The 12,890-nt window shown below is 39.0% G+C and overlaps 1 protein-coding gene across 16 annotated transcripts in view; it reads right to left on the bottom strand.

The window, feature by feature from the left end:
* LOC148870212 (uncharacterized) overlaps positions 1 to 12,890 on the bottom strand; it is a 37,332-nt gene that overhangs the window by 6,359 nt on the left and 18,083 nt on the right. For all 16 annotated transcript variants that reach the window (XR_016107435.1, XR_016107437.1, XR_016107436.1 and 13 more), the window contains one exon: positions 9,194 to 9,295. Coding sequence is in view for 10 of the 16 variants with exons in the window: in XM_088970863.1 (XP_088826989.1) it covers positions 9,194 to 9,295 (102 nt within the window). In the remaining 6 variants the exon portion in view is untranslated. The remainder of the gene's footprint in view (positions 1 to 9,193; positions 9,296 to 12,890) is intronic.

Raw genomic sequence — 12,890 nt, 5'->3', positions numbered from 1 at the left:
CGATGAGGATGCAGAATCGGTATTAACAACTATATGAGCATTACCCCTTTTGTTCCTCAGTTTTATTGGAACTAGATGAGGGTGGAGCTTCCAACATGTGTCTTTAGTATGCTTAGGTTTCTTGCAATGTTCACACACTAGATCCCGCTTATCTTCCTTCTTTATATCCCTCTCCGTATCACCCCTAAACTTAGGTTTAACTGCTGCCAAGGATGATGGGAAGGGCTGATGCTGCATCATAACCTTTCTCCTAGTCTCTTCACTATGCACCAAGGAGTAGGCTTGAGATAAGGTCACACTATCCCTTGTTAGTATTTGTTGTCTCGCAATATCATAGTCAGGATTCAGACTAGCTAGGAATTCAAAAACCCTATTAGTTTCAACTTGCTTTCTATGAGTCTGTGCATCCTTCTGACTTTCCCACTCAAGTGTTTCTAGGTGGTCAATTTCATGCCACAAAGATTTCAAAGTAGAGAAGTAAACCGAGATTGGTTTCTCTCCTTGCTTAAGGTTATTAACCTTACACTTCAATTCATAGGCCCTAGCAACATTAAGGGGTTGGGAGTAAGTCTCTTTCATGGCATCCCAGATTTCCTTGGCTATTTTTGCCCACAAATAGTTCCAGCTGATATGTGGCTGCATAAAGATGCACAACCATGTCATAACCAAATAGTTCTCCTGAACCCATTTGGTATACGTTTGATCCTCCTTAGTTGGTTCTTTCACATCTCCCAACAAGTAGTTGAGTTTTCCTCTACCCCCAATGGCCATCATGGCAGATTGAGCCCATTCTAAGTAGTTGGATCCATCAAACTTCACAGTTGTAATCTGAAAGGCATTCTCAGACATGCTACCAGAATTGCTAGTCCTAAAAACACCTTCCCCCTGATTCTTGAACTCCATTCTTGGTCAAGAATTAACAATAAAAAACTTTTGAAACTACTATAATAGAAAACAACACCTAAACAACTGATAACAGCCGGCCTAGGTCGTCCAAAGAATAAAGAAAACAGAATTCTGTATGAAACCAGTTCAAAATCTGATCTGAAACCAACAACAGTTCTGAATTTTATAGTTTTCTCTCAAAACCCTAGAAGGAAAAAAAGATTTTCCAGCCGCACCTTTCAGAATAGACAAGATGATTCTTTCAAGATTATTCTCAAGCAAAAAAAAAAAAAAAAAAGCTTACTTTATGAAAGAAAATCTCTGGCCACCACCTTCTATCTAACGCAGAACCCTAATATTGGGGATCCGAAGCCTTTTCTAATTCTTCCTGACTATTGGAACTCTCCCAGCCTTCTACAATCTTCTTAGTAGTAGCCGCACACTACCAGTAGCCTCCAAGAATCAGCCGACCCTCTTTCTTTGTTGAAAAACTTCTAAACCTAGGAAATTCTCATGTAGCCAATCTAATTAGACTAACATAAGACCTCCTCCTCTGCAACCAGTTTTAGGTTTTGAACAGAAATTCTAATCGCCACCTTCAGTCTTGATAAAGAAACTGATCTTGGACTCTTTATCTTCCTTTGATTCTTCCTGACTATCAAGAACACAATCCACTCTTTGGGCAGCTGCTACAGTCTTTGATAACCTCCAAGAATCAGCCGAAAAAGGATCCTCTTAATCTTCCAGCCCTAGGAAACTCTCATGTGGTTGGATGGATCAGACTCACATGAGAAGCCCTAATCTTTGCTCTAATACCAAGTAGTCGATCAAGACTACATTCAGTCTTGAATTCAAAAGAAAAAAGGAGAAATTTCAAAAGAAAAGAAGAAGAGAGGGAGAAAAAAAGAAGCACATGAAGGGATTTAGAAAAGAGAGAGGGTTGATCAATCGATCTGCCGACCCACTCTTAATATTTATATATGTTGACTAATTGTAAAAGGGTTGAATTGCCCTTATTGCTTACATGGAAAATAAACTAATAATAAAGCCGAAATAACAACCTGTAACAACAAACTGAAATAACTACCAATAACTACCAACTAGCACTGACATAACTAACAAAAGATATGCTATGCTGCCATGCTAACACAGTGGGGACCACAGCAGTGGGGTCCACATCAGTGTTCTCTACAGTGAGGTTATTTTATTTAATGACAGACATGTGGATGGGAACTTTGAGAAGAGGGGAGAAGTCGAAGAGGCTAAAGGGGGTCATTTGAGACAGGAAGGTGAAAAGATTTTCCCAGTTTTCTAAGGAGTTAAAAGGTCGAATGCATACCAACTTATTAAAGAGAAATTTTTAGTTTCTAGGTGTGGTTTCAAGCAGCTAAATGGTTCTAAGAAAAAAGATATTGGGGTTAAGTCTCTTTTGGGTTTAAGGAAAAAAAAGAGTCTCAAGGAGGGGAAAAGACGCATGTAACACTTGAAAGAGAGAATGAGAATAGATTTGGGTGGTCTTGAAGTACGTGAGCTTGAGTCAAAGGAATGATATCTCAAAGGTTGCTAAGGATCTTGCTGAGTTTCTCATGTTCGATCTCCTGATTTCGACCAGTCAGTGGTAAGTTCCATTGGGCTTTACAATGGTGAGCCACAGGTGGAGGGAGTTGAAGTTTCCTTAGGAGTTAGATCCCCATCCTTGTTTTGTTTCTTCTCCTGGTGTGCCAGTTTGGGAGAGTAGGGTTGAAGCCGGTGGGTTTAGAGCGTTGGTTGCTTTCAAGGGGCAGAGAAGGGAGTTGTGATAGTCTTGGAAATGGGGTGGTCTTAGTCATGGAAGTGGAGGAGAAAGATAAGAAGGGTAAGGAAGAAGAAGATGAGGAAGGGGCTGATGGGTTGTAGACAGTAATTAAGGTTTGTTCTGTGGATTCTGTTTGTGTCAAGCATACTCTGGAGAAGGCTTCATTGGATGAAAATAGTGATAAGTCTCTGGTTGCTGAAGTGGTAATTGGAAAGCTGGGTGTAGATTTGGGGCGTAGGAGGAAGGATTTTGATAAATCCGAGTCTGGTGCTTCAGTGGTTGACTTGAAAAAATCAAGAGCTTCAAACGAAACCAATATTGTGCATGTTACTAAAGTTTTTTCGCATTCAAAAGATGGTGTTGTCGAGGCAGGTCCAACCAACAAATTTAAAAAGTTGTGCAAAAGAAGAGGGATTAAATCCAAAGGTCCAAGACTTGATGTCCAACTAAAGAATGTCAGGACATGCAAGCTTTTGACAGGAGTTTGAATCTTCCATTGACTAATCTTTGGGGGGTGGGGGGTTCAAATCAAAGTGGAGATTTGGAGGAAAACAGGAAGGAAGATAAGAAGGTGGAGGGGGAGATGATGATAGAAAGGGAGGAGTTGCTGCAACAAGGAAGAGTAGATTTAAAGGTGCTTGTTGGTAGGGAGGTGGAGGTTGGCAAGCCACTGGGTTTATTCTTCTTGGGAGGTGAGGCTTTTGCTAGAAGAGCTTTTGAGGAGTACAAGAAGAGGAAGGATGAGATTCTTAAGAAGTCCAGAGTTGAGGAAGGGGGAGAAATTTGGAATGAGGAAGGAGGGCAGGAAAATTATTTTGATGATGAGGTCTGAGCTTGTTTGCTCAGGTGATTTCTTTGAGGGCGATCTCCGAGTTGTTGAAAAGAAGGGCCTCTTGCTGTTTTTGGTCTGCCCTGTTTCTTTCTTTTTGTTTAGTAGGATTCTGCTTGTTTGTATTTGGTGGTGGTGCTATCTTATCACTGGATGTGGTTGTTTTCAGTTTTCCTTTTTTCTTTAATAAAATTTTTCCTTTTACTAAAAAAATATATTTATCCTGCTTGTATGTGGTCTGATGAGAGTGAGAGAGAGAGAGAGAGAGAGAGAGAGAGAGCATAAAAAATTAAATAGAGAAAAAACGCAAGGTCCTAATATCTCAAATTGGTAAAGCAAGAGGAAGGAGAGGTACAAAGAACCAATTGAGCCATAAGAAGGCACTACCTATGAACTTAGAGAAAAAGAATAAAGCATCACAGATACGTACACGTATAACTAGGAGCCATTGCTTGGTGCAACGGAAAAACCATGCACAGGCCAACATGAGAATTACAGGTCTGAGTCTGAGAGCAACCACTTTGTGCAAAAGAAATGTGAAAGAATAGGCCATATCCACTCTACCCCCTTCCAAGACCCCAGATGGCAGGAACCTTTATTTGGTAATGGCAAGGTATACATATTTATAATAAATTGGAAGAAGAAGCTATTCTCTTAGATGTGTGAAAAATGAAAAAAAATATTAATCTATCTTCTATAGAGGGAAATGGATTTTCAGTCAAAGAAAAAATGATGGAAGGAAAACGCTAGCACATAAGCTAAGAACCCCCTAGGCATAAAAGACAAAAAGCATACAAAACCTCATTTAGGTTTCATGTGTGCCTTGTTGGAATTCCTTGAAACAAGAAAATTGGGTGTTTCAATATTCTGCCCCTCCTGACATTGAAAGAGTTCTTGTAGAGATAGCTGATAGATTATTTTTTGTGTGGGGTTCCATCCCCATACTTTATTTTTTACTGTTTATCTATTTACTTTTCAGTTATGGTAGTTGGGCCGGTTGGGCCTTATTTGTTTTTCTTTTATTTTTAAGTAAGGGTATTAGAGTAACTACAGTCCTTGTAAAATCACAAATATAAATAAGACTCAGTGGGTGGCTAGTAATTAATTCTGCCGCACCCCTTCTTCTCTTCTTCTATTCATGACCTTTCTTTCTCCTCTTTTCTACTGAATTTATATCAGAAAAAGGAGGAGGAGAGAAGAAGAGAAGAAGGGGTGTGGCAGAATTAATTACTGCCCGCCCACTGAATCTTATTTATATTTGTGATTTTACAAGGACAATAGTTACTCTAATACCCTTACTTAAAAATAAAAGAAAAACAAACAAGGCCCAAGCGGCCCAACTACCATAACTGAAAAGTAAATAAATAAACTGTAAAAAATAGTGGGGATGGAACCCCACACACACTAATAGTCTATCAGCTATCTCTACACTCCCCCTCAAGTTGGGAGTAGATATTCGTCATTCCCAACTTGCGTAAATCTGTCTCCAGCATGATTTTTGTGACTGCTTTAGTAAAGAGATCAGCTAGTTGCATGTCAGAGGCAATATAGGGAAGACGCACTTCTTGAGATCCAACTCGCTCTCGGATAAAATGCTTGTCCACTTTGATATGTTTAGTCTTGTCATGCTATATTGAGTTGTGGGCAATGTTAATTGTTGCTTGATTATCAAATACAGCATCAGAGGTTTCTCATAGTCAATTCCCAATTCATCAAGCAAAGATTTCAACCATAATACTTCTGCAACACCATTGGCCATGGACTTGTATTCAGCTTCAGCACTAGAGAGAGCCACAACATTTTTTTTCTTGCTTTTCCAGGAAACAAGGTTCCCCCCTACAAATGCACAATACCCAAAGGTAGATCTTTTGTCATCAATGGATCCAACCCAATCAACATTTGTATATACCTCTATCTTCATGTGACCACTATTCCTAAAAAGTATGCCTCTCCCTAGGTATCTCTTCAAGTGAGAAAGTTCACAACTTTCACACCTCAAACTAGACACTTGGACTGACTCAAACAAATTTGGAAACAGACTCTTCAAAGACCCAAAAGACAAATGACCTAATATGTTATGCCAAAGCATAATCTGACCCAAAGACTGAGAAACAAACAATCTCCCAACTTGATTCTCCATCCCCTGTGGATGCTCAAGCAGGTAAACTTCATTCCTCTCACAGCCAATCCCAATCACCTTCCTCGTTTCCAGATCCTAAAAAACACAACGATTAAGAAAAAATGTTATTGAACAGTTTTGATCTAAAAGCAAGTTGGTATTAAGCTTAGGGACATGCAAAAATGAGGATAGGGAGATGGCATCAGATAGTCTGATGTCTCCCTTACCAGAAATAGGTACAAGAGAGCCATCAACAATAGATACTTTGTTTCTGCCAGAGGATAAACAATAGGTGGTAAACAAGGTGGATAAACTGGTCATATGGTCAAAAGCACTTGAATCTATTACCCAGAAGGGTCCAATGTTACCTAGGGCTGAAGTATGATATGTTGTAGATCTTGTACCTGAGGAAGCAAAGGCTGAAGTAAGATTAGCAGAAGTAGCAATTGAAGGCTGAGATGATGATCTAGAAATACCAGCTTCATTCTCTAATTGTGTCAAGGTGGCACAGACAGCAGCTAAGGCATCTAGAGATGTGGTTCTTGTATTGGAAGATGATGCACTACCAGTGGTGACTGCCACATTAGCATTTCCCCTCTTATTTCTAAGTCTAACTAGAACAAGATGAGGGTGCAACTTCCAACAAGTGCCCCTAGTATGTTTCGGCTTCTTACAATGATAACAAAATATCTCCCTTTTATCTTCCTTCTTTATTTCCAGCTTCATTTCCTTTTCCTTATCTCTCCAAAATTTTAGTTTTGTTGCTGCTAGGGCTGATTCCATGGGCTGAAACTGTAATATCACCTTTCTCCTACTCTCTTCACTGTGCACTAGTGAATAGGCCTGAGACAATGTCACACTCTCCCTGGTAAGTAGTTGCTGTCTTACAATGTCAAATTCTGAATTCAAACTGGCTAGGAACTCAAAAACTCTGTTTGTTTCAATCAGCTTGCTATAAGTAGTTGCATCTCTTTGACTCTCCCACTCAATTGTTTCCAAATGGTCAATTTCATGCCACAAAGATTTCAAAGCAGCAAAGTAAACGGAGATTGGCTTCTCCCCTTGCTTGAGATTATTCACTTTACACTCAGTTCATCCTAGCAACATTAAGGGGTTGGGAGTAGGTCTCTTTCATATAATCCCAAATTTCCTTGCTGTTTTTGCCCATAAATAATTCTGGCTAGTGTGAGGCTGCATTGAATTACACGGCCATGTCATCACCAAATAGTTCTCTTGAACCCATTTGACATGTGATGTGTCTTCCTTGGCTAGTTTCTTTATATCCCCAGTCACATAGCCTAATTTGCCTCTACCTCCAATAGCCATCATGGCTGATTGGGCCCACTCCAAGTAATCTGTTCCATCGAACCTAACAGTAGTTATCTGAAAAGAACTTTTGGTCATGCTTCCAGTCCCCAAAAGACCTTCCCCTTGAATCTTTAGTTCACTTCCAGCCTTCTCCATTTTATATGAGATGTTAACAGTCACTACTTCAAACAAAAAAGGCTTAAACTCCTTTTATGCAAAAGGAACTTCCTTTTGTGCAAAAAGAACTCGGCTGATTGAAAAACAGCCACTCAGAAATCACTCACAGTGAGGACTTTTCATTCAGAATCAGCACCAAAAACACTCCTCAGTCGAGAATAATCACCTAGAAACCATTTTCAGATTACTATAGTTGTCCAAGAATCAACCAATCACAGAACAATTCTGGGAGCAAGAACTGACCATGGGGTTTCAAAAAACCATAGAGAAAATAACAGGGAAAACAGAGATCTGTCTCCCTTGCTTGTTTCTTTAGGGTTTTTGACAGAAATCTGTTAACCGCTGCTTCTAGAGAGGTTTAAACTGTTCTTTTTAAAGGTCGGTCTTAATAAAGATGAGTTCTTTCTCAAAAAAAAAAAAAAGGTTGATCGCCACCTTCAATCTCCAGTTTAAACCCTAAACTTTAACTTACTGATTTCTCTGATCCTTCCTGGTCACCGAACACTCTCCAAAGGTCATGCAATCCCTTGGGCACAACTCAAGACTCTAGTTATCCTCCAAGAATCAGGCGATGATGCAAAACTTCCAGTCTTAGTAAGTTCTCATGCTGCCGACTGGATTAGGCTCACATGAGAGCCCTAACCTGTCCTAGTTTTGGCTCTGATACCAACTCGAATAAAATTAAATCAGAAAATAGTTGTTTTCTGATACAAATTCAGTAGAAAAGAGGAGAAAGAAAGGTCGCGAATAGAAGAAGAGAGAGAAGAGAAGAGAAGAAGGGGTGCGGCAGAATTAATTACTAGCCACCCACTGAATCTTATTTATATTTGCGATTTTGCAAGGACTGTAATTACTCTAATACCCTCACTTAAAAATAAAAGAAAAACAAACAAGACCCAACCGGCCCAACTATCATAGCCGAAAAGTTAATAAATAAACAGTAAAAAATAAAGTTTGGGGCTGGAATCCCACACACACTAATAGTCTATCAGCTATCTCTACAGTTCTAAATGTTCTATTTGTGGTTTCTTCTTTGACCTCGGTACTATGGTATCAGCTGTGATGAGATTTGACCAAACACTTTGTGGTGGTGTTTAAAAAACTGATCCAGAAAGAGAATAGTTCTTCTGTCCAAGTGGTGGGTCAGTGTTTCAACTATCGAGGTCCAATGGGTCAACCCAAAATTTCATAAATTAAATAATAAAATAGATAAATAGATAAATAATAGAAAAAAATACAGAAACTTTCAGAAAATGTGCAAAAAAAATTAGGTACTGTATATTCATCAAATTAAACAATAATGTGTTTTAAGTGACAACTATTGTTATTAATGACAGCAATGGATAAAATACAAAAAGATAACTAATGTTTAGCCAATGACCCACCAGCTGGTCAAACAGTTCAGTGGTTCAATCCTCCATGTCACCATGTTGTTGGCCGAGTCAACATTTTTTTCAAGTGGTTCGGGGGTGAAATGGACTAAAAAATCTAAGAAGGAAACAAGTTAACTGGCCCAACTATCTGGTTTAACCACAAGTTGAAAGCATTGCTTTCTGGGGGTAGACCACTAAGGTTTGAAGGCAGCCCTTTGGGTAGAGATGATCATTGGCCAGAATAGGCTGGTTTTTTACAGGGTAGTAAGAGTATTTTTGAGTGCCAAGACCCGGGCCTGATCTGGGCATATATTAGATTTGGAAGGTGATATTCTGTGATGGTGAAGGGTGTAATAAATATTGTATGATCTTGCAGGAGCCATTTTCCAGGAGTCTATTGTTGCTCATATCAAGGAATATTCCACTAATGCCATTGAATAGGACAATGGTTTTGAGAGATGCCTTTGGTGGTTTACGCTCATGCTTAATGAGATAAAGAAAAGAACTATCTAGGAACCTCAACCATTGTTTCGAGATGGGCATAGATGGAGCTGGATGCTATAGCAAAACCTAAACCACCCTCAAAATGAACAGAAAAAATCCGTCCACTTTCTATCAAAGTTAGGAAATTCTCCAAGCAAAGTACTTCACATAGGAAACAAATTAGCACATCTATGATCCACAGTACATTGGAGATAAGAAAGAACCTGAAGCACATTAGCAGCATATCTCTGAGCAGCCATATCTTGTTCAGCAAGTCTACGGGCATCCTCTGTTACCCTTTTTTGTTGTTCCACCCGCATTAGAACCTATGGAAATATTGGATTCAATCCATGAATAAACATGAAGTAAGACCTAAGAACATTATACAAGTTAATTATAGTGCAAGACAGGAAAACAGGAGGGTAATTTCTAGGTTTAAAATATCAACATGTACCAGTATTTGAATCCATGGGTATGTGGCATGGGTGGAATGACTGAAACTCAAGCCTTTTCCATCTGTATCAACAGTATCTACCATATTCTCATTATATCAGTTTGTATTGTGTCCATATCGGCTAATATGAACCAATACTATAAGTGTATCAGCCAAGACATAACATTTTTTTTAAGATAACCCCCATAATTACTCTTTCACTCTCATTAACTCCTATATTTAAGGCAACTTTTCAAATTCAAATTAACATTATTAAGGTAATATTGAAATTTGAATTTGTCCACTTGACTTTTTGAATGTTTTGACACATCATTAAATGTTGTTAATTAGTGATTATTATAACCTATAAATTTTGGTATAAGTTGTAATATCCAGTGATTTAAAAGGCGCACCTAGCGCACAGGTGAGGGCATTTTAGGGTATGTGCCTTGCCTAGGTCCTAGGTGTAGCCCTTTCAACAAGCGCACTAGGGCATGCGCCTGGTGCACCTTGCGCCTCAGCCCAGGCATGTGCCTTTTGCTAATGTTGTTTATTCATTCATTATTAGAAAATATTTTCTTAAAAAGCAATTAAAATTATAAATTCATTATTTTTTTTTGTGTGAGAACTAAGAATTTAACACCTAACATGGACTTGTTTAGGCTTGCCTCGAGGGGCGTGGCACAAACGCAGCTCGTAGAATCAGGAATATAATATGTTTTACATTACATTAGCTACTTTAAGTAATGCAATTGAGTGAAAAAAGAGATTAGAGGTTTTACATGCTTGAAAATGTTTTATATGTTTGATTTTATTTTTAAATTCTCATTTGAATATGCTTTGCATCTTGCTTCAAAAAGGCGCACGCTTCACCTTGTGCCTTGCGCCTCAGGCGCAACTGACCTCTATGCCTTGCACTTTTAAAACACTGGTAATATCTAGGGTTTTATTGAGAAAGAAAACAAGAAGAGAAGAGAAGAAAAAAAAGAAAAGAGAAGAGAGACAGGAAATTTTGAATGGAGAAGAGAGAGTTATTGTTCACTCTTGCAAACTTGAGATTTTATATAATTGAAAGAAATTACAAGTAAGCCCTCATATGGGTGCCCAAATACAAAAGAGAAAAAGACATGAATACCCTTGCACCTAAACAATCTCAACACTCCCTCTCAAGCTGAGCATATATGTCAATCATGCCCAGTTTGTCTAGGTTCTTGGAAAACTTTGGGTGATGAAGGCCTTTAGTGAGACAACCAGCTAGTTTGACTTCTAACCTTACAAAGGGTAGGCAAATCTCTCCACTTGCTATCCTCTCTCTGATAAAATGTCTATCCACTTCGATCTGTTTTGTACGGTTATGTTGCACAGGAGTGTGGGCATTGTTTATGGCTATGTGATTGTTGCAATAGTCTCATTGGAGTATCAGCTTGGATGCCTATCTCAGTCAGTAAGGTCTTCAACCAGAGTAATTCAGACACTCCATGGACCATTGCCCTATATTCTACCTCAACACTAGATCAAGCAACGGTTGATTGTTTCTTGCTTCACCATGAAACAACATTACCTCCAACTAAGGCACAGTAACCGGATGTAGAACTTCTATCATCAATAGAGCTTGCCCAGTTAGGATCTATGTAGGCCTCAACCTTTAGATGCCCATGGTTGGAGTACAACATCCCTTTACCAAGACATCCCTTCAAATAGGCTAGGATTCTATTAACATCCTTCATGTGAGAGGTTTTAGGCTCATGCATATATTCGCTGACCACCCCGACTACATATGATGTACCAGGTCTAGTCAAATAGAGATAAAGAAGGTGGCCAATCACTCTCTGAAAGATCCCTTTGTCTAGAAGAACATCTCCTTCAGTAGTACTCAACTTGTGATTGAGATCAATTGGAGTTTTTGTAGACTTGAGTCCTAATTTTTCAATTTCATGGAGAAAATCAAGAACATACTTTCTTTGAGAGATGTAGATTCCTTTCTTGGATCTTGCAACTTCAATTCGAAGAAAGTACTTCAGATCACCAAAATCCTTAATCTCAAATTCTGAAGCAAGAAAGGACTTTAACTTAGAGATACCAAAGATGTCATCCCCAGTCGCAGCAATGTCATCAACATATACTATCAATATAGTCAATTAGCCATCGAACTTCCTTATGAACAAGGTGTGATCAGCTGGAGACTGAGAGAATCCAACCTTCAAAACAACATTTCTAAATTTTTCAAACCAAAGCTCTAGGGGATTGCTTGAAACCATACAAAGCTTTCTTTAGACGACAAATTTTCCCTTCACTATTAGGGAAGCTTACTCCAGGAGGTAAGTCCATATACACTTCTTGTAGATCCCCACTAAGAAATACATTCTTCACATCCATCTAATATAAAGGCCAAGAAAAATGGGTAGCAAGTGACATAATCACATGAATAGAATTCATCTTAACAACAGGAGCAAAGGTTTCTAGATAGTCAATGCCATAGGTTTGGGTATATCCTTTGACCACAGGGTGAGCTTTATACCTTTCAATTGAACCATCAACTTTGTGCTTAATAGTTTACACCCAACCAGATCCTTATCCCTGGAACGTGGCACAATCTCCCAAGTTTGGTTTTTTATCCAGGCCTCCATCTCTTGGTTCATAGCTTCCTTCTAGTGAGGAAATCGCACTGCTTTTGTAACACTGCGAGGAATAGAGACAAGGGAGATGGTGGAAATATAGGCATAATAGGAGGGTGAGAGAGCATCATACGACACATAATTAGTAATGGAATACTTGATACATGTTCTCTTTCCCTTCCGAAGGGCCAACAATAGAAGTACTAGGAGGTTCAAGATTACCTGAGTCCAAGGGATTTGATTGTGGTGGGCATTCAACTTTAGAAGCCACCTTCTTACTATGCCTAATGAAGAATCACTGCCAAGACCCAGGTCAATACACAGGAGGTGGAGGAGTGGAAGGAATGCCCTCATTACAAAGATGAGAGGAAGAAAAAGAACTAGTAGACAAATATAGAAACAAGAAGGCAGGATGGAGTCCGATCTTCACTAGTAATCTCCCCTTGAACAGGAGAGTAGCCAAGGAAGGTAACATCCATTGAAACATACCTCTGAGCAGACTAAGGATCAAAACATATATAACCTTTCTGAACAAGACAATAACCAAGGAAGACATATTTAATAGACTTAGAATCAAACTTATGTCTCGAAGGACTCATGTCATGAGCAAAACAGACACATCCGAAGACCTTGAGAGGTAAATTGAGGGTGGGTTCATTAGGATGTAGAAGCTAGTGAGGGGACTGAAGATTTATCACCCTTAATGGTAGTCAGTTAATAAGATAAATGGCAATCTCAACAACATCTCCCTAGAAATGAGTAGAAATGTGAGTTTAAAATAGTAACCCATGAGCAACTTCAACCACATGTCTATTCTTCCTCTCAGGAACACCATTTTGTTGTGGAGTATGACTACATGAGCTATAGTGAATA

This window comes from Nelumbo lutea, chromosome 2 (assembly GCF_056320005.1).
Source record: "Nelumbo lutea isolate HS-2025 chromosome 2, American lotus-T2T, whole genome shotgun sequence".
NCBI classification, from domain to species: Eukaryota; Viridiplantae; Streptophyta; class Magnoliopsida; order Proteales; family Nelumbonaceae; genus Nelumbo; species Nelumbo lutea.
This window is presented reverse-complemented; position numbering and strand designations above follow the sequence as displayed.